Here is a 21088-nt window from a genome sequence, read left to right as displayed (position 1 = left end):
TTCAGTCCAAAGCTCTGTTTCACTCGTGCACAATTTCAGGGAGAGAATAGGGAGTGATTTTTTTTCTCTTCTAAGTGGTGCTCAAACCATTAGCCTTCCCAAACAGGTATGGAGGTAAAGTGAAGGACCTTGGAAAGTAAAACCCTTCAGGAGGAGAAGAAAAGCATACCTGTTGCTATGACAACCACTGAAAAGAATTCAGAGGGACAAACAGGCTTCCTTCCAGGGTGCATTAGTTAGACTCTCATGCCATCTCATGGATAAAATTTGCATGAGTCATACATGTTGCTTGTTAAACCATTCTTTGGTTTCTTTGTTCAAATCACAACGAACCAAATAACTCAAACATCAATCAGTGCTGAAAGTAGAGCGGTCCTCGTACATAAGAACAGTGATGCTGAAAGGGAATTTGTTTGGATGCCTACACATTTGAATAGTTGATTAACCGCAATAGAGAATAGAGAATTAACCGCAAGACATAATAAAAAAAGAGGATGAGTGACAGAAAAGGTCTGAGAAGATCACTGGACCTGTGTGTCAGCTGCAGAGGGAGCTAATGAAAACATGTACTTTGGTGCCACCTGGTGATGCCCGTCTTTGTGTGCATGCCTGAATGGACTGTGTCATTGAGATAAGGATAAAACAAAAGACAAATGCTAGTGAAGATGAACTTTTCTGCCTCTTCATTGGTATTGGTTCAAAAGCTTAGTATGTATTTGAACCAGATACACATAATTCAACATTTGAGACAGAGTTGTAATTAAGATCAACGTGAATGTGCATGCATGTGTGTATTGTGGGCTATTTGTACTCTAGGTACTGTACAAATGTTTTCTGACAGTGTGGGTCTTGACAGAGGCCAGGGACCTGTGGAGAGAGAGGAAACTGTGCAGCTTCATCCAATCATCAGTCAGGATCCTCAGGGCAGAGCTCTGCAGTAGGCCTCCATGTATCTAATCATGTCTCTCACACACATACGCACAGAAAATGGACAGAAAAAGCACCCCTCATTGCCCTGGGAATTGATCTAATGGAAGTATAAAATAGGTATCATTCTGGTTAACTATGAGGTTAGCCCTATGAAAGAAGTGAGGTGAGTGAAAAAACAATATGTGGAAGCTCAACCTCTCTGGTAAAACACAGATGATGAAACTGTAAAATGAAAACCTATTAAATATAGGTGAATTGGATACTATAAATGGACTCTCAGAGAGTGTTGTTTTGTCACTAAACTAGTTCATCTTTTACACCAAGTCTGCTGACAAAGAGCACTATTGATCATACTGGGTACATTATTTTTACTAAAGATTTTACTAAAGATTTACTAAAGACATTGAACACTGAATTCTTTTCTAAACTTTTTCAGTGATGCTTTTTTAATTTGCATGGTATTATTTTAATTCATTTTTAACACTGTACTGCACATATTCATCACAAATTTCATCACTAAAATATCACAGTAACAGCTGGATGACAAACAAATATAATTATGCAATATGCCCATTTTGATTTCAAATGGGTGAAACTTTTTTCTTGGCACTCTCTTTTGTTAACAGTAAATTTCTCTCCTTGAACAGAGGAAAAAAAGTGCACTGACTAAAGCACAATAGTCAAAGGTCAGTAATTTGTGGCATTGTTTGAAATGAATACAAAATATTTAAATAAGATTTTGACCAGTAATGGATATCTAGTAAATATTATACAGTTGAATTATTTTAATGCAAAGAAAAATCCATTCAGGTAGAGTAGAGTCAAGTAAAGAATGTGTTAAAGGTTAGTTGTATACTTTTTCGTTTTTAAACTCAGATTTTTTTTTTTTTAGTACAAGCTGGTTAGCTTCTTGAAGTGTGCCATATTTTCAATGTCAGATAAAATACAAATTTAAGAAGAATCTCAGTCATGCAGGTGTAGTAAATCTAGACTAAACTTGATTTAGATTCTTAAGTACTGTTTTCATTAATTAAAAAAAATAGATATAAAGATAAAAAAGTTATCTATAAACCAAAATTTCTTCATTATGTTCGTTTCAGATTTAAGTAACAGTGACAGATGGTTGCCAACAAAGCTGATATTACTGTTACTGCAAGAGCTCCACATGATTGGTTTTTTTGTCACAAATAAGAGGTGTTTCTTTACAGTTGATATTCTTAAGTCATTCAGTGAATGATCTCCCAGTGATCCAAATTGCACATACCACATATTGTGACAGATTACAGGCCTCCTGTTTTGCACCAATGTGGGCCCTCATGGGCGGAGGGGGAGGGTAAGATTAAGGTGATCCCTGTGTTCACTAATTCATTGACAGCGCATTAAAGGACTCAAACATGGAGACCGTAAAATAATCACTTTAGCCTGAGAGTCATCAAAAAATAGGCCATTTCTCAGATGTGTGTTTGTGTGTGTGCGTTCATATCAATGCGTATATGTGTGTGAGACTTGGATGGTAGGTCAGGACAACTCGGCACACACACTCAGGAAGTGTAGTAGTGGAAGAAGGGCGGGGCTTCGAGGAGCATTGCGTGACAAGACTGAAGAAAACAGAGTGCAGCCTGGCATCTAACTAACACACATGCACGCGCACACACATGCACTCCGATTCCCCATTAACGCACACACATAAACACACATGCATGTGCACAAGCAGGCTCTTTACTCTTTTATGTCGCTTCAGGTTAGGTTGGCTACCCTGCCTTCCCTACTCTTCACCCCACCCCTCACCCCTTTCAGTCGCTTCTACTCCACTTCTCTCCTCTTTCACTCTTCTGCGGCCTTTTCTTTTCCCAGTATCCGAGACTCTAAGATCTGTTTTTCCTCTAACATTTTCTACGTGTCAAGTCTCACTTGTCATGACTATCCCACATAATTACAAAAAGGAATGCCAGTTAATAATAGTTTCAACATAATACGGTCATGTGAATTTGTTTCAGTGCAACTAAGCCTCCATAGAATGTTTTCAGAGAGCAAAAGGAGTAAAAGTGAAGCTGTTTCTGGTAAATGTACTTGTTGTCCAATGTGTAATTGATCAGAGGAGCTTAGTCTTCCCCGATATCTGGCAAAGACTAAGCTCTACCTGGCAAAAGCAGACTTTTATAAGTGTAATTTCAGCACACGTTTAAATGAAAATAGCTCCTAAAAATGTTGTTTCAAGCAATAATTCATTAAATATTTCATACAAATGAGATTTAAGGAAACCAACTCACTGATTGTATTAAAGTAGTAACTGTGCAATTAATTTCTATGAGTTTCTTCTATTGTTTGTTTTGGCTAAAAATCCATATCGTTGCTGTTTGTATTTCGTGGATTAGTTTTCATCTAATTCAGACACTTCATCATTGTGCTTTGCTTTTGCATTTTATGTTTTTTTGTAAAGAAGTAACTTAGAATTTCTTTTTTGTGCCCCACCTGCTCCAAAATAATATTTTGTTTGTTTGTTTTTGTTCACAAATGAATTGACTAAAAAAATTGCAGAATGTGTTTACTTAAAAGGATTAGATCCTGTAAACACATTTCAAACTAAAACATACCAGTCTGAATGCTGGGGAAAGTTGTCTGGAAATGTTCACAATGTACATCAACATGTTCAGCACAACCTGAGAGGTCCTCTTTGTGACTGACTGCTTAGCATCCTGCACTGAGTCTCTAAGAGCACACTTCATGTCGCTTTTCTGCTTGTTTGTGGTCACTTTAACTTAAGCAGCAGCAAAAGATTAACAGAAACAAAAGTCAGTTAAGTCTAATGGAAAGGAAGATTTTCAGCTCTTGTGCTAAACAAGACAGAGTAGTCCTGACACACATTATCACTTAAAAAGAGTAATGAAAGTGTTTGTTTTCGCATGACATGAAATTTGACAATAATTAGGTGAAAAACGTTTTACATACACACACACACAAACACACACGTTGTCTTTAAACAATTAGAAAGTTAAAAAAAATGGAAAATGGAAGTAAGTATAAATTTTTGTAGAAAGAATAATTTAATGCAAAAAAGCAGAGTATTTCTGTTTCTGTTGTCAGGTTTTGATAATTTAGCAGCAAATCCATGCTGGTCATGCCTTCTTCTATAAATGCTCCTGCAGTGACTGTAGCTACAGCGGACTATACGTCTATTTAAAGCCTGAAAGCAGTTATTTCAATAGTACATTGATGGTGTGAACAGCCTCCTAATTTACTCATCTCGAGTGTAACTGGGAGCGGGAGCGCGGATGGGGCCTATAGGGCGCGCTCTCGACCCCGTCCCCGCTTTTCCCTGCGCGCTGCTCTTCTTTCTCACGCGATCGTTTAATGTGACAGACGCTCATCTGAACATGAGAAGACGAATCTGTGGTAAGCTGGAGTGCAATGTAAAAGAAAAACTGAATTTATAATAATTAAACTGAAACATTAAGAGCAGTTAACAGGAGCGAGGTCGAGGCTTTAAAATAAACTTAAAGGGAGCAAAAAAAAAATCACATGACTTCCTTTGATGGACTTCATTTTTACTTTTTTTTTATTGTGGCGAAAATGTGCGCTAAATAGATTTGTAACTGTGGTCAATATAATGCTGTTAATCTGATTTGTAAGAGTGACTAATGGCCAACACAAGGTTATTGTTAACGTTTGGCTGTGGGGAAATAAGCAGGCACCAAGCGTTTGTTCTTTAATGCGGTTCAACTTTAAAACCGCAGCGTGGATGCCTGGTAGGCTTAAGCTGGTTCAGAAAAAAAAGAGGAAAGACCAAACTATTACATTTCACTGACCTTCAATTAGCACGCCATGGAACAGGACAGAAACTTTCACCGAAGAGAACAGATGATGGCTCTAATTCTGATAGAAGTGAGTTTCCAGAGCATTTAAGTGAACTTCAGTGAGACAAAATCATTAAATAAATAAGCACAGAATAAATAAAGCATGCTTCATTCCTGAAGTTCCGATTTAAAATCTATTTTCAGTGTTTTTCTACCCAAACTACACCTGCCTATTGCCACCGATGGATTTTTTGTTTGTTTATTGCCAAATGGTGCGATTGAATACATTATTATTATCATAGCCAGTCATTTAACAACTTTTTTCTGGCCATATGACCACATTCATTAGCCCATTTCAAAGCCTGATTCTGTATCGAACGCTGGGCAGGTCTTGGCTTCTTACGCACACGGATCTTTTTTTGCCATAAGCTGATTACGGGAGATCAGCGAGTCCCCGATCCACGTGTTTTCAGCTTTGGTAAGAAATTAAGAAATATGACACCTCACACACAGGGCATGAGGGTGAACAAGGACAAATGACACTGTTAGAGAGGAGTTCTGGACAGTGAGGCGCAAAATCACACAATCTGCTCTTTTTTATATGCGGAAAAATAATGAACATTAGACAATTTAATATACTTTCGCTTTAACAAATGAAAGCTGCTGGGAAAAGAGACTTTTACAGATAATTTACAGTGATCTATTTTGAGATGTAATGTCATTAGGTCATCCATGACAGCTTAAATCTATTGCCGCGTCACTTTTTTTTTCCTAACATATTGTTGCAATCTGGTTCCCCGTCTTTATAAAATATTCTTTCGAGGGACTGGGAACTTTATAACGACTTTTCTTTTATTGCAGGCTTGGATTTGAGTACAGGGTCGGCTGAGGGGGAAAAGGTCCACGCTTTTCAGCCCCTTTGTACTGAGCTGACGAGTCCGTCCTGACAGGGGTTAACGTACCGTAAAGAGGTTAAACAAACGGACATTCCCGATAGAAATCCTCCAGACACATAAGGCCTTATAAGTCGATAAATTGGCAGTGGTGGTCTCAGGATTTAACCACGGATGGAGGCTGAAGCTGCAAGATTCATTTTTAAACTTGTCTAATTTTTTTATACATTGTTAAATTCAGTCTGTGACTTTGCGTAAGCAGGGAGGTTTCGTTCTGCTTTATTCTCCAAAAAGAAACTCTGAAGGTTGTAATTTAACGTGGATTTCACGGTTTTTGATGCACAGTGATATTAATTGGCTGAATAACATTTTATTCATTCTCATTATCATAAGTGGAGTCTGGTAATACTTTAGAGTTTGCTGGGCATAAAAATATCCACTATTACAAAACTATTTGACATAATTACCTGAAAAAATGAATACGAGAATTGATGCATCCTATAAATTTTAAACCTATTTGGACTCACTGCCTATGATTTAAATGTGAATAAACATAGCAAGAAATAAAATATACACACTTAGAATTGATGGAAATAAACAACAGTTACATGTTTGTGTGAAGAAGAACCGACTAATGTTTCATCAGTGAAGCCAGAAGCAAAACAGGAGGAAACAAATGTGCAACTCTTCACTGCACAAATCAGCATTCTGAAACACAGCCAGGAGCAACAATTCAGCTTAGGCGTAATTGACATTTTCTTGCCATAAAAGCAGTTTGGATGTAATTTGATGTGATGTGCTAATACTATTGCTTTTCAATGAAGCATAACCTGTGAGAGGATAAAATGGACTGTGATCAAAACCACTGAACCTGAATATTTGACTGGAGTGTCAAAAGGTCTGATCCTTGAATTTAGTAACTTTACAATAACATCATCCTGTATGAAGGCAGATACTGATTAGATGTGTCATCTTCTGTATGTAAAAAAAACTGTCTTCTTCAAACGAGTGGCCCACTGACACAAATTCGTGAAGTAGAATGATCAAGAAACTAGGTTACAGCAGGCTCTGAATGCATTCTTAATGATGAAAGAGATAAATATGCATCATAGATGGAGTAAACATATGCAGAAAGACAGCAGCACTGAAAGCGTTTCTTAAAAGGGAGATGAAACTATGTCATTTACTCGTGTTGTTTCCTCAGGAGGAATATGTTTTGCAGTGCGGCAGCACTAAAAGTTTGTCTTAAGAAGGAAAACAATGTGCTCAAAGTGTAAACCTCTTGTTGTTTTGATTTCGGATACAAATATGAATGTGCTAACTTGAAATTCCAGTACAGTCAGAGTGGGTGTAAAAATCCACAAAATCGTCTCAAGTCTTTTGAGCTTCTGAGTCAAAAATCTTTTCCAAGCCTTGTTGTAAGGCTCATGCTGATACAGAGCTAAAAATGCCTCACTAAGGTCTGGCATTCACAGTCTATACGCTGTTGACTTGCACCGAGAGGAAAGAGAACGACAGAGATTATGGGCAATTAAAGCCCACTTTATGCTGGTCTGCTGGCGTCACACAGTCTGGCCAAGAATGCTCACCTCGGCTAATATCAATGAGAACAAACTCTGCAGCATCAACTTATTATGTACAGTGAATTATTAATGCCAGAGCTAGCACAGTCAGGCTTAGCTGGCTTGCCAGATAAGGAACGTAGGTAAGCAATGAGACTGTTAGAAAAGTGGAAAAACTTCAAGGTTTGGAACGATCCTAACTAGTGGGAAGAGATGAAAAAGGCTTCTTCATTCTGCTATCAAACACACTGAAATATGAAATAACTTGAAAGCAGACCAACCACAGCACTGCAGCTTTTAAACAGTCAGAGAGTCCATTTTGCTTTTATTACAACTCTGAATTAGTAACATAATCTGCTTGGCACCCTGCTTTATCCCACTTGCAGCATGTGGAGCTTGCGGGCAAAATAATAAGTGATCTGAAAATTAATCTGCTTTGACAGATTTTTAAATTACTGCAAGTTCCCTTCTGAACTGCATGGTGCAAAGCAGTTTTTGGAACTTGTAGGTGTTCTGTACGTGTAACTCCACAGTGCACTGCACCCTGTTAACCTTCGGAGGGCCCTCCTCACAAACCCAAGCCATGTGCCTACTGAATATAGGTCTATCTGTGTGAATGTGGTTTAATCTCATGGCCTTAATGTTTTGGTGTCCGTTATTTGCTTGTGACACGATTTCTTCACTGTGCAAATGTGTTTACTGTATGTTCATATTGATACATGTGCATGAGTTCAAATAAAAGTCAGCTGAGGTCACTATACTTCACTGAGTCATTATGAAGACATCATAATGTAAAGGCAGCTGTGAAATGGCCCAAAGGAGATCCATGCCTTCCTGCGTCAGTCTGCCTGTCTCACTGCCTCCACTATAAATAAACTAGGTCAGTCTCCATTTTCATTGACAGTTCACCAATACTGAGAGCGACACACTCCAGAACCAGTAAAATCACACTTGAAGGAGTAAAAGCTGCTGTAAAATCACTATCAGACCTGGGTAAATTAAAAACCAGGAGACTGCAGATGAAAGACAGCTGGTTAACGATGTTCAAATGTTTAAGTTAAATGAAAAAATAATGTGTTTTAAATAAGACAGTCAATGGAAAGGCAGATAAAAAATACAAATACTCTGAATAGAAGTTTCTAATATCCCATTTGGTAACTAATGTAAAGGGATTTGATCTCCAAGCAGAAAAATAAGAGGAACTGACTACAGCAACTAACAAAAGTGCTGGAAAAGGCTTTATACTGGTCTAGTGTAAGATTTACAGACCATATAATGCATGTTACACACAGTCGATTTGCTTCACAAAAACCATGCAATTTTGCCCTCGCTTCCATCTCACAGAGGACTTCTGTTTTCCGTTGGATGAAAAGAACACAAACTGCAACACAGCTTCACCGCTCGCAGGCCTGGCAGCACCGAGGGCTGGAAAACACTCACCACCGCCAACTGCAGAAACATGGTCAATTTGACGCAGCTGTCTCCTGGAGCACATGCTTGATGATATGATTTTGTGTGGTGAAACTGTATTTCAGAGCTGCAGTGGCAACGGAGGGGGCTGTTAGTTGTGGAGCAGGTCAGCAGGCCCTTACAAAGCAAAGGGCACGCCAGTCTGGATGAGGATCAGAGGAGGATGAGAGTGAGGAGAGAGGAGCTAAGAGTGAGAAAGGAAAGTGAGAGAGGGGCCTCAGGGTCTGGACTGTCGGCCCCCAGAGCAGGGGGCGGCAGCCAGGGTGCCACATCGTTCCGACGGCATGGTGTACACAGAGAAACCTGATCTAATGTGGGGTTTTTCACACACCCAAACATCATTTTCACAGAAGCACAATCGGAAAAACTACATGAATTACACTCATCTGCCACTTTATCAAGGACACATTTGAATAGGAAAAAGGAAATGAATACAACAGCTCTGCCATAAATTCAACTATTTCAAAGCTTCTACATTTTGAGGTTTTGTTGATTTCAAACAAAATGTGCCTGAAACAGTGGTGGTGGTGCACTGGATCGCATTGCATTCAAAAATGTTTGTCCACTCCATTAGGGCCAAAAATGTGCATACATTTTGAATGTACCATATGACCACCACCCACTGTAGCCTCAGTTATAAACATTAAGCAGAATTTCCACCCTAATTTGATAAAATCATCAAAAACAAAAAATGTAGCTGCCTTGCAAAAGCAGAGCTTATGGTAGAGAGGTTGTACTGGACTGCATTACACTTCACAGGTGTACCTAATAAAGTGGCCGGTGACTGAACAAGCAGCTATTTGATGTAAAGAATAGGAAAATAAGATAATATTAAACTAATACTGATAATACATGATTACTGATAAATAAGGCAGGGGGCTGTGTGTGTTTGTTGAAGTAGCAGGATCGTAAATGTCAGTCAAGATGATACTTCACACATTTGAGGAATGCCAATTTCCTTTTTGACAAACGCTATAGGAGACCCCTGACTGTCATGCCTGTTTTGTCGTTTTAGGTTTCATTTTTGTTTAAATCTGTAACTAAGTTAGCAAGCCAATCAAGAGACGTAAAGATTTTTATATAAAAAGTCTGTGGGGCGGGGGGTACAGACAGAGGAAATGACAATTAATCTGAAAAATATTGTTTATAAAAGGACAAAAAAAAACCTTCACAAAAATTGTTTCCATGCAAACAAATCAGTATAATTTCAGAAGACAGTGTATTGTTAGTTGTCCATTTTTTCCAACATCCATGCTGAAAAATCTGAACAATAAATCAGAAAAGCAATAATTTTGCAGAAAACAGACATATCTGGTAGTGATTTTTTTTCAACAATGCTATTCACTGTAACTGCTGTCAATAATTATTTGTGAAATAATCCTTTAGAGCCTGAAATTGACTTTATTATTTGGCTGTACTCTAATAAATATATGCATAACCTTAACCTTCCTCTCATTGTTCTAATAGATTAGATTTTTCTTGATATACTTTTGCATTGAGCAATCAAAAAACTTTATCTTTAAGTATATTTTATATTATAATAATTTGAAAACAGACCTATAAATCTCTTTTACATCTACAAAGTTTGATCAACTTGTTTTCCAACACAACCAGTTAGACATCAATTGATGATAAATTTCCTGAAAGGGACAATAAAGTTTATCTATCTATTGACATTTTAAAAAATAATATTTCCTATTTTTGCATAAATCTCAGACAATAAGGAACCTGTGGCTAACTGTTAGAATTTCTACTCTGTAAGTTAAGCAGGTTTTATTTCACCTCATGATCCACAAACTGCAATCAGCCAAGGCCTTATTAGGTCTAATTACTCTCGATATTAAGACAGGTGAAAGGCACGGCTCTTCACCACACGATGTCATGTTACTGTTGTCTGCGCGGAGTGTTTGGTTGAAGAGCAGCATTAACGCTGATCCACTGTCAAAGGGTAAGTCTAGCCTTGGGGGAGAGACAGAGGGGAGAAAGAGAGAGAGGCTGGAGTTAAAGGTCAGAGCCACTGACTTCATTGAGGGAAATAAAAAGCTCAAATGTCTTGCCATTTCATGGAAAAGGGTAAAGACGCCCGTCAGCACTCATTTAAATGTTTCAGATGATCTAATAGTGATGAGCTTACCGTCATCATCTGCACGATGAAGACGGAGTTTAACGGAAACATACTACTCTTAACTTCATGTGCTTGTTCTGGAGCCTGAAATTTGGGCTACGTGCTGGCAGAGGATTCATTCAGTCCCTCAATGCGCATCAGAACAAGCGCTTAGAGTTTAACTGCTGATCAAGACCAAATCTTGAGATAAGGAAACAACTAAGACGTTACTAATCCCTGCGGCACGCAGTTATGCACAAATAACCTTATAATCAGAAATATTAGAGCCATTACCCAAAGTTTGGATAACCTTTGACAGCGGCCAATTCCATGGCGCAGCGTGCCATTTTGCGCAGTTGAGTGCGCATATGCGTGCACCAATCAGCCTGCAATAACCATTTACAACCAAGTTATTTTTATTTACATCTACAGAATACTGAAATTTAAATACTAAATACGTGTAAGCTGTTCTCAGACGTTATCCAAAAGCTATGGGATTTTATAGGCTGCTAAAGCCATCTAAAAAAAATACAAGTAGACTTGATTTTTGCTCATATATAAAGAGGACACACGTACAATTGCTCACATCGGCAGGCTCCATACCGTCATCCTCCTCCCTGGCTGATCTTTTATTTTGATTTGCACTCTAATTGACCTAAATAAAGAGTGCAGGACCACGAACTGAGGTTCTCTCCTGTCTGCGTGGCCTCGGGGGGACGGGCCTGCACGTGAACGAACGAACACACACACATACACACTGTCACACACACACACACACACACACACACACACACACACACACACACACACACACACACACACACACACACACACACACACACATGTTTGTACTTCTATCTTAGTGAGGACATCCATAGGCGTAATGCATTTCCTAGAGCCTTACCCTAACCTTAACCATCACAACTGATTGCCTAACCCTAATCCTTACCCTAACCCTAACCAAACCTCAATTCATACCTGTTCTCTAAAAACAAGTCTTCACCCTCAAACATGGCTGTTTCAAAGTGAGGACCGGCCAAAATGTCCTCACTTTGTAAAAATGTCCTCACTTTGATAGTTAAATGCAGAAAATGGTACTCACCATGTAGCAAGTACAAGAACACACACACACACACACACACACACACAGCGGCTGACGCATGAGACAGTAATTCTCTTTCCTTGGAAAACCCCATTTGCTATTGTGCTCGTCCAATAGCTGGATGCCCTCGGCTCATTAATCGTTTGACTTCACTGTACTGCTGCCTCCGTCGCTCTATCTCCTTCTCCTCCCGCTGGCACCGAGGAGATTCCCCCTCCAGTCTCTGGCCATGACTCCTTGTCAGACCGCAGCGCAAAAGGGGCGACGGTTGAGATGACTGCTTCGATTTTTGACCACCTTAACGCACGATCGAAAGAGAATCCGCTGGCTTTTTTTGCGTCATACCGCCGTGGCATCGGGAAAACATGCAGGAGAAGCTGACGGACTGTCCCATTTCATCGAGGGCGTCGTCGTCGTTTTTTATCGAGAATCTTCTGGGGAAGGGGAGGAATGGACAGGAGTCGGTACCGGACAGCAGTCGAGGGGATGCTTGTGCGGAAACAAGCTCCACGGAACGAGACGTCGACACGCACCACGCCGAGACAAGCGCTACGACGCCCGGAGGCTCCAGCTCCACAGTCCGGTCTGCGCACAGAGAGTCTCCGCTGCAGTGGTACAGCGGGGGGACCTTAAACTTCAGAGCTTTGGAAACTGCACACAGTGAGTATTGAGTGGCTCGTATGCGTGCTGGAACAAGATGTTGTTATGAAGAAACGCAAAAACATTTTTATGTAAACAGTTTAGCTCCGGACATTCTGTCCTGCGCGCAGTGAGATATAAAACAGAGCAGGCAATTTACTGCAGCTACTGCCGGTACATTTACGGAGCTTAATACACTGGTATATGCAATGTGTGACTAACAGCTATAAATAAAATGGGTATTTCAATTAATATAGGAATGAAAGGCGAAATTCCAGTTTAGGAAAGTTCTAATTGCAAATGAGTCTTAAGATAAAAACAGAAGAAGAGTGGAAGCTCAGTTTAGATCAGATTTATCCAACTTTTATTTACATTGCTATTATTTACACGGTCAGGTGGCTTATTTATTTGTGCTACTGAGTTATTACAGAATGCTGGCACGTCTCAGTTTGCTTATTCGATGAATAACATCAACAAACTTAGAGCAAGTTGAGTTAGGAGCACTGGTTATTGTGGATGATAGATTGTCAGAGCGTTTATTCACCTTGAGCTTTCCAAACTTTAAATCTTTAAATGCATCTGATTTGTAATGCAAATGAAAATCTATTTCTGTACATAAGCTAAGACATGCGTCGAGCTGTAAAACACGTAACACTTTGGGGTTTTCATGTGATCGCTGATTTTTTTTTCAGCTTCTGTACGTTGCACAGAGGACATTTCGTAACACGGTTTGAAGATTACATGCCGGCTACATGGATTATGAACAAATGCCCAGAATGCAACCCAAAACACAAACGCAGTAACAGGGCACGTCAGCGCGTCGCTTTTACGCACAGCCGGTCACATTAGTGCCACTCATACGCGCCCTCACAACAAAGTGCCCCTCCCTTATGTGTGCACAAGCAGATACTTTCATTTTTAAAATTCAAAAATCACCGTCTTGTGTTCACATGTAACAGAGGCCCCGGAACAGTGCCCACACGAAACTTGGATTCACTTGTTGGATATTACTATCAAGTTAGTCTGCAAAGACATTGTAGGATTTCCTTTGGATCGCATGATAGTCTTATCTGTATCACAATCGGGCCTAAAGCAGCTTCATGTGTTATGCAATCCAAACAAAACGCCTTAGACTTTGTGCTAACGCATCAACTGCTAAATGCAAATAGGAGCTTATTTTAAGGAGTAAAAACTCCAGATATGCAACATGTTATTTCTTACAAAGTGGTTTATTCATTTGCCCTAAAACATTTTTTAAAAACCCCTGTTCAGTGGATTTACTTTTAAATTAATTTAAGTGTATATGTAAGGTCTCAGGACAACAATGCAGATAATCAGAAAGCTAGGTCAAGACATTAGAATATTTGGAACATCTCTCTTTTTAAGTAATTTATGCTGCTTTGTCTCATTTGAAGGTCCAAGGGAAAACACCAGTTCAGAGGACCCCTGCTGCTCAGTGTCAACCAGTGACAGAGGTTCACCTGCCGTGTCCGAGCCAATAACTGAGGGCAGCGACGAAACCGACAGGAAAGCGGGCGACAGCAACCTGACGGATGACAACGAGGACGCGCAGAATGCCTTTGACACACGGTCAGAGCAAGACGCATCATCTGACCTGACCTCCACTCGCAAGAAGAAGACCCGCACCGTGTTCAGTCGCAGTCAGGTGTTTCAGCTGGAGTCCACTTTTGACGTCAAACGGTATTTGAGCAGCTCGGAGAGAGCAGGATTGGCAGCGTCGCTCCACCTGACAGAGACTCAGGTCAAAATCTGGTTCCAGAACCGGAGGAATAAATGGAAGAGACAGCTGGCGGCGGACCTAGAGGCTGCACATATCCCAAACTCGACCCAGCGGATTGTCAGGGTCCCCATCCTGTACCACGAGGGACCTACGCCCACTGCAGCGCTGGGTTTCAACTTAAACGGACATCCAGTTTCTCCACCCATAGCGGGCTTCTCCAGCTCCATCAACTACCCTCTGTCGTCGTTTGCTCACTCCATGAGCATGCTCAGATCGCAGATGACCGGTCTGGTGTAAAGACTGTTAAAGACTGATATATGAAACTGTTTACAGAAATTCACTATGTTAATCGTGCAATAACCCACAATGCCACAGAAAAAAAGCTGATTGCATCCAAAGAGCCGCAGAGCCCATGATTATACCACAAAGTGATGAAGTATCTTTCTTGACACAGAATAAACTACAACAGTCGAGCATGGAAAGGCCGAGGAGGGCAGCGGACTCCGCAGCTGTCGAAGTATGTTTAAATACACACATATTTTTGAAAACTTTTATATTTAAAGTCACATTTTTTCCAACTTTGTCACTTTTTTCACATAATTAAATAAAAATAAAAATCAAGCACAAAACTATCTGCTTTTCTGTTGTTTATGTGCACGCATGACCTAAAGTGTGTCTTCATTTCATAAAATCACAGGTACACAGGGTTACACCACAAAGGCTGTGTGTTTTTAGAGAATCAAGTGAATCCATATGTTCTTTGACACATGTAAAGAACAAAGCTTATAGCAGGAACATATGTGTCTTTTTCGGAAATGGAGAAGTTGACCTTTCCCCCCTTTCAAAAGTTTTTTGTTTACTTGGCGCCTTTGCACATTATAACATTATATATATATATATATATATACACACACACACACACACACACACACACACACACACACGTAGACGAAACACTAACATCTCGATAAAATAGGAAAGTCATTTAGTTCAATTTAAAGGCAATAGCGTTTGCTTGTTTTTTTTAAATGCCAGCTTGTTAAGTTGAGTTTCTGCGCTTTGCAGATTAGAAAACGTGTCTATGAACAAATGAGTTTAAATTTTTATAGGTTAAAAAACTAAGGCCTATATTTAGCTCATTTTTTCAAACTACTGAAAGGGTGAAGGAGACGTGACTGTAAAATAAATAAAATCATATGAATTAAGTTTCATTAAACATTTTTCGGGTAATGTGAGATGTAAAGAAGTATTTTTTTCATGTGAGAAAAGAAAAATGTATCCGGGCCTATAGATCACCAACTCAGCCAGTGTCTAAATGCATCAAGGGATAAAGTTATATTTCTTGCACATTTACGTACTATTTTACTTCGTATTCTTCTCACACGGCCTATATTTTACTTAAAACGCAACAACCGCAACTTACAAAAGAAATAGGTGAATGTGTAATGTAATATTTAATATGTACTTTTGAGAAATATAATGAAAAAAATCCACAGACAAACGGATACTGTAAATCAAACAATGGAAACGTGTTTCTTTCTTTCTAAGAAGTTGACAAACTTTATTTTCGGGATCACCAAATCACACTCGAGTTAAGCAGTTCTCTGACTAAGACATCGATTAAAATCACACCAATTACGCATGATGTCAAAGCGCACATACTGTCACGGTGAGAAATGACAGTGAAAATTAAACTATTCTTTATTATGCTGGGAGGCCCTGCAGGGCTCCAGACCCTGGTTCTCTCTGCAGATGTCCGAGGAAGATTGGGGGGAGTCGTAAATGTTTGAGGGGTGAGGGGAGAGGGAGGGCACAACACTCTACTGCCCTCCCCTTTCCTCCTGTTCCCCCACTGTCATTGGCTCGCACTGAACGTTCCTCTGGACCAATCGGTGAGGACGAAGCGCTCCATCCTGTGCGTGTAGTAGCGGTGCAGCCAGAGCACAGGCAGCCCAGCAGTGTCTGCTGCTATGGTGCGCAGAGTGTCGAGACGTTAGCGGTGAGATTAACGTCCCGGTTCAGAGTTAAGGGCGAGTGGAGCCGAGGAAGTGAGCAAAAGAGGACTACCACTGGGAGAATATGAACAAAGTCGAAGCGCCATGTCGACCCGCCGCCTCTTTGAAATTCACTATTGACAACATTCTCAACCTCAAGACCAGCGGGAGGAACTGTGACAGCTGTCAGCCCACCGGACTGCAGGATGAACTGGCCACGGCCATGCGTAAAGACGATTTCCAGGGTCACCAAGACGACAAAGCAGCCCAGCTGAGGCAGGACCCGGGCAATAGACTTTGCGGAAGTGGTAAGAGGGTTTAGGTGAATTTAGAGCTTGATTAACGCTTTGTTTACAGACCTTCTGTCATCGGTGTTCAACGTTACGCGCAGCTCGTATACAGTTTCAGGTCAATGCAGCAGCACAGTTTGATCTCTAACCACAGCGGGTTAAAGCAAGTGTCATTTTGTTGCAGAGTTGATTACCGACTGCAGCGGAGCAACGGAGTCCGTCATCATCAGCCACGGGAGCCAGAGGCAGGCGGCGGAGGCGCGCTTCGAGAGCGGGGACAGCAGCTGCGACGACAGCAGCTCCACCACCGCAGCCACAGAGCTCCACAAAGGAGGGAGTCCGGCGAAAAAAAGCAAAATGATCACGAAAAAGAAAACCCGCACGATTTTTTCCAAGAGACAAATTTTTCAGTTGGAGTCTACCTTCGACATGAAACGCTATCTGAGTAGCGCAGAGCGCGCTTGTCTCGCCAGTTCCCTTCAGCTCACGGAGACTCAGGTGAAAATATGGTTTCAGAACCGCAGGAATAAATTGAAACGGCAAATCTCGACCGAAATCGACGGACCAGTTAGCGATTTCCCCGAGACTGGAAAGCCAGTGGTGGTGGGACAGCTCCCGGCCTTGTACAAAGAGAGCAACCTGCTGGGGAGATGCCTGCTGCCCATGCCTCTGCCCGTAGTGTACCCAGGGAGTAGCACGCCTTATCTCTGCTTCTCAAACGCCAGCAAGTACTTCAGCCTGTATGACGGGGACGTATGATGGTTTTTAATCGTTCCCCTGCGTGAAAAAGACACTTTTTGGTGGTTTGTTGCCAAGTTTCAAGCATTTAAGGTGTTTAGATGTGGGGCCGGTGCTGCGGCCTTAACTCTTTATGAAGACTGCAAGTACAGTAGCAGAGGAGTTGGTACATATCACAGAAAAAATAAGCGGAGTCGGTATTATTTATTTTCAGTCAGTTATTTTGTAAAGGCCTGGCACTAAACCTATTAAACAGCAGTTTGTAGAAAACAGGCTGCCCTAATCTCAGCCTGAGAGAGGCCTAAACCAGTATCCTTTATAACATGTTATTGTTTACATTACGTCATTATTATTATTATTATTATCATTAATATTATTACTACTACCGACAACAGCATTTCCAGCAGCCTAAGCCACCAAAGAAATTATAGCCTATTTGCATGCATTTCCAGTATCATAATGAATTTTGAATTACTGAAATTATCTATGTATTTAAATGAATGTAATTAACATTTTATTCTGTTTCACGCATGTGTGTTTTTTTTCTGAGTATGTTACTATTCTTACTTTTATTCCACGTTTGCCTATAGGCTCATTACACCTTTTACTGAAACTGTAATTAAAATATCTTCATTCAAGAACTACTTTACAGAATTGATTCAGTATTTTGAGGTGAATTTTGTATTTCAGAAATCCTTGGTTTATTACTACATGAAACTGTAAACATTGTAGACACAAATGCATGTCTATTCAGTTTATCAATCGGGAGAGTGGGACCTCTGTGATTTTAGGATTAAGTGCTAGAAGGATCTTAGTTTTACAGAATATGACGAGAGTTAGGATATGGCTTGAAGGCGTAATACCAAGTTGCAAAAACTTAAAAAATTGATGTAAATCTCCGAAATTGCACCATTCTTGCTTTCTTAAATCAGCCCAATTTGCTTTACATTCCCTTTTTTTTTTTTAAGTCAGGCTATCATTAAATACTGACAGATTGCTTCTTAAAATGCAAGGAAAGTAGTTTATAAAAAGGAATAAATTACATTATAGCAGCTGAATAATACACACCATATACACTGTAAGACCATGTATTACTGGTCACTTAAATTACTAAATTCAAGTGTATGTGATTTGAGATTAATTGTGTTGCACCTCAAAAAATACTGATCTGTGATTGCTAAATTTCAAGGATCAGTGCATGTATACAGCATGTCAATATGTGTTTCACAAGACATGTTTACACACTCAGACAAGAAGTGAGAGTCGTCTCGTTCAAAGTTTCTGTGTGACTGCATGTGGATACCTTATTTATTCATGTATACATTATTCAATATGCTATATCTGAAGAGCAAATGGGAAAAACTACTGATCCATGAAAGGAGTGGCTGCAGATGGGGTAAGGCTCATGCCCTCCTACATTTTGGTGCAAACCTAAATTCTCCCAACCAGTGGTCACTCTGCTCTTGCGCCAGTCTCAGCTGGAGGTCCTACTATAAAGCCAAACGTTCATTCCTTATGAGCTAGCTTTGAGTCAGCTGCATTACAAAAAGATCTGAGTTTGTGCTTTGGAAACACACTTCAGACTCCACAGTGAATTAATGCACCGCACCGATCTACCAAAAACCAGAAACAGGGCTGTCTGCTTTCTAGATTTCCTGTTTCTTTGATACTATGTCTTAACTGTCCTATGATGTTTTGTGGGATGTTAAAGTATTCATCATTTGATTCGAAGAACAAATTTAAAAGACAAAAAGTACCGAGCAGTGACCCCTGCTCCGGTTTATTTTAAATGCAATAATACTGAAAGTTACAGACAAATTTTCAATGCAATGAACATCAATTTCTAAATGTGTTTGTTGTCTGTACCTGCTGATATAATGTGTATATTCATTACATAAACTATACATTATGATATATCAAATGGTCAATATCATGAAATTTAGCCTAATTTTATTCCTCACTGAAAAGCAAATATTTTCTGGACAAAGACTTGAGGGGCAAAACACCGTGCGGCATTCTCTTGGTGTATATTGTATGGGGCTCACACTCATCTTCAACACATTTAAGATCATTACGACAGAGTCTCACAGTGCTTCTGCCACAAAATGAACACCCTCAGCTTGGCTCACAGGATTCATCACACAGAACTTAACACAATAGATCATGTTTTAAACCAAAATTTTATATAAAAATTATACAGTGGTAAAGAAAAATAAGTCACGCTTGTTTCGCCTTGAATAAAAATCCCGTTCCTGCACTCACTGGAGTGAAAGTCGTCTGACCTTTGATACTTCAGTGCACTTTGCCACAACGCTTAACCTTTACATTTTTAATTATGTAGACATGAGTCACACTGAATATAGCATCTGGACTATGAAGGCATAGGAGTATTTGTGAAGTAAGCAGAACATTACATTAAAAACCAGGACACAATGCGTTCATTATCGTTCCTTGTTTGATGAATAATAAAGAAATCTCGGAGGCATTCACATGCATCATTGTGTGTGTGACTCACAGTGTTATCTCTGTATGTGTATTCACCGAAGATAAAGAGGTCTGCTATGTCCAGCAGGCTGTCTCGTGTTTCAGAGCTGCGAGAGAGTCACACCACTGCTCAGTACCCACAATCCCCAGCGGCTACCAGCTCAGACATGATGGCAGACTGTCAAGATACGAGGTGTGGCCAAACTGTATATTATCAACATTAAGTTGTTGTTAATGGAGATCCTACTGTAGTCAAGGCACCGAGGCTCAACCATTGGACTGCAGAGAATAAGGTAAATCTTTTGCTGCAAAACGTGATTCATTATGCTTCAAATGCACTACTTTGGCTCAATACTTGTCATAAGAAGTGCTAATTGCTTCTACCACTGTGCTCTTTTCATTTTGTCACTCCATCCTCCTCTCCCATTCTTGCTGTGCTTCCCTCTCGCCTCTTGCCTTGTCATAGTTCATCACAGTAATCTGTGCACTGAAGCCCAACTGTGTGCGATTATGCCTGAATGGGGGGGGGGGGTCGCTCAGAACCAGTTGATGAGTGTGTGTTTGTGTTGGAAAAACTACGATCACATTTGTATTTCTGCATGGGTCTGTGACTCTCTATAGCCGAGGTTTGGCTGGTCAGAAGCAAGGAAGAGATGTTCCTGTTGGGTGGAGATCAGCTCTAAGTGTGTGTGTGTGTGTGTTCATATTATCGCAGTGTAAAACGCTGGCAGCTCCTTTCTGCATGACTAGGTGGAGGCCCCCTTTCTCAGCTCACCCTTTACTTTAACCTCTGTTGACCTCTTCCTGTCATCTGACAAAGGTCATCCCCTAAGATGATGGGAGAGACGGTCCTCGAACATATTTCAGTGACAAAAAAGCACAGAAACAACTGTGACCAAAGACTTTCATGAGGAAGATTTCATATTAATGTTCTATTTTAGGATCTACAGGCCAGTGTGTATATATTTTAAGGCTGTAGTCTCCAGGTCATGTGGTCAACTGGTTGGTGACCAAATTGTGACTGGTCAGACAATCAGATGTCCTGCTTTCATAGCTACATCAATAGCCTTCAAGGATTAATCTGATATTTTTGGCTGTTGGAGGGACAAACTATCTGTGAACATTTTGAACTGATCCAATCTAATGTAGACTGCTAAATCTAACTTCTTCGCCAAACTAATTAATTTGTTTAAAACAGATTACCAAAAAGTGGAGTATAAACTTGACAAACACCTGCATTTCAAAACTAAACAACCAAAACTCGGCAGATCATCTAAAAACGGTAAGCGTACAATTTGTCTGCATCATGTTACTCAATGCCTCTTGTTTTGAGACTATGAGTTAAGT

The 21088-nt window shown here is 40.2% G+C and overlaps 2 protein-coding genes across 2 annotated transcripts; both read left to right on the top strand.

The window, feature by feature from the left end:
- Positions 1-11671: 11671 nt before the first annotated feature.
- hmx1 (H6 family homeobox 1) lies at positions 11672-14846 on the top strand. The gene is made up of 2 exons (XM_051945757.1): positions 11672-12515; positions 13910-14846. Exons 1-2 carry the CDS (start codon positions 12221-12223, stop codon positions 14530-14532), a joined length of 918 nt encoding a protein of 305 aa, XP_051801717.1. The 5' UTR covers positions 11672-12220; the 3' UTR covers positions 14533-14846.
- Positions 14847-15999: 1153 nt separating this feature from the next.
- Positions 16000-17901, top strand: hmx4 (H6 family homeobox 4). The gene is made up of 2 exons (XM_022209289.2): positions 16000-16537; positions 16704-17901. The coding sequence occupies exons 1-2, from the start codon at positions 16315-16317 to the stop codon at positions 17276-17278; spliced, it is 798 nt and encodes a 265-aa protein (XP_022064981.1). The 5' UTR covers positions 16000-16314; the 3' UTR covers positions 17279-17901.
- The last annotated feature ends 3187 nt before the right edge of the window (positions 17902-21088 follow it).

The sequence above is a fragment of the Acanthochromis polyacanthus genome, chromosome 3, assembly GCF_021347895.1.
Source record: "Acanthochromis polyacanthus isolate Apoly-LR-REF ecotype Palm Island chromosome 3, KAUST_Apoly_ChrSc, whole genome shotgun sequence".
NCBI classification, from domain to species: Eukaryota; Metazoa; Chordata; class Actinopteri; family Pomacentridae; genus Acanthochromis; species Acanthochromis polyacanthus.
The sequence above is the reverse complement of the archived record's forward strand: the minus strand, read 5'-3'. Positions and strand labels throughout refer to the sequence as shown.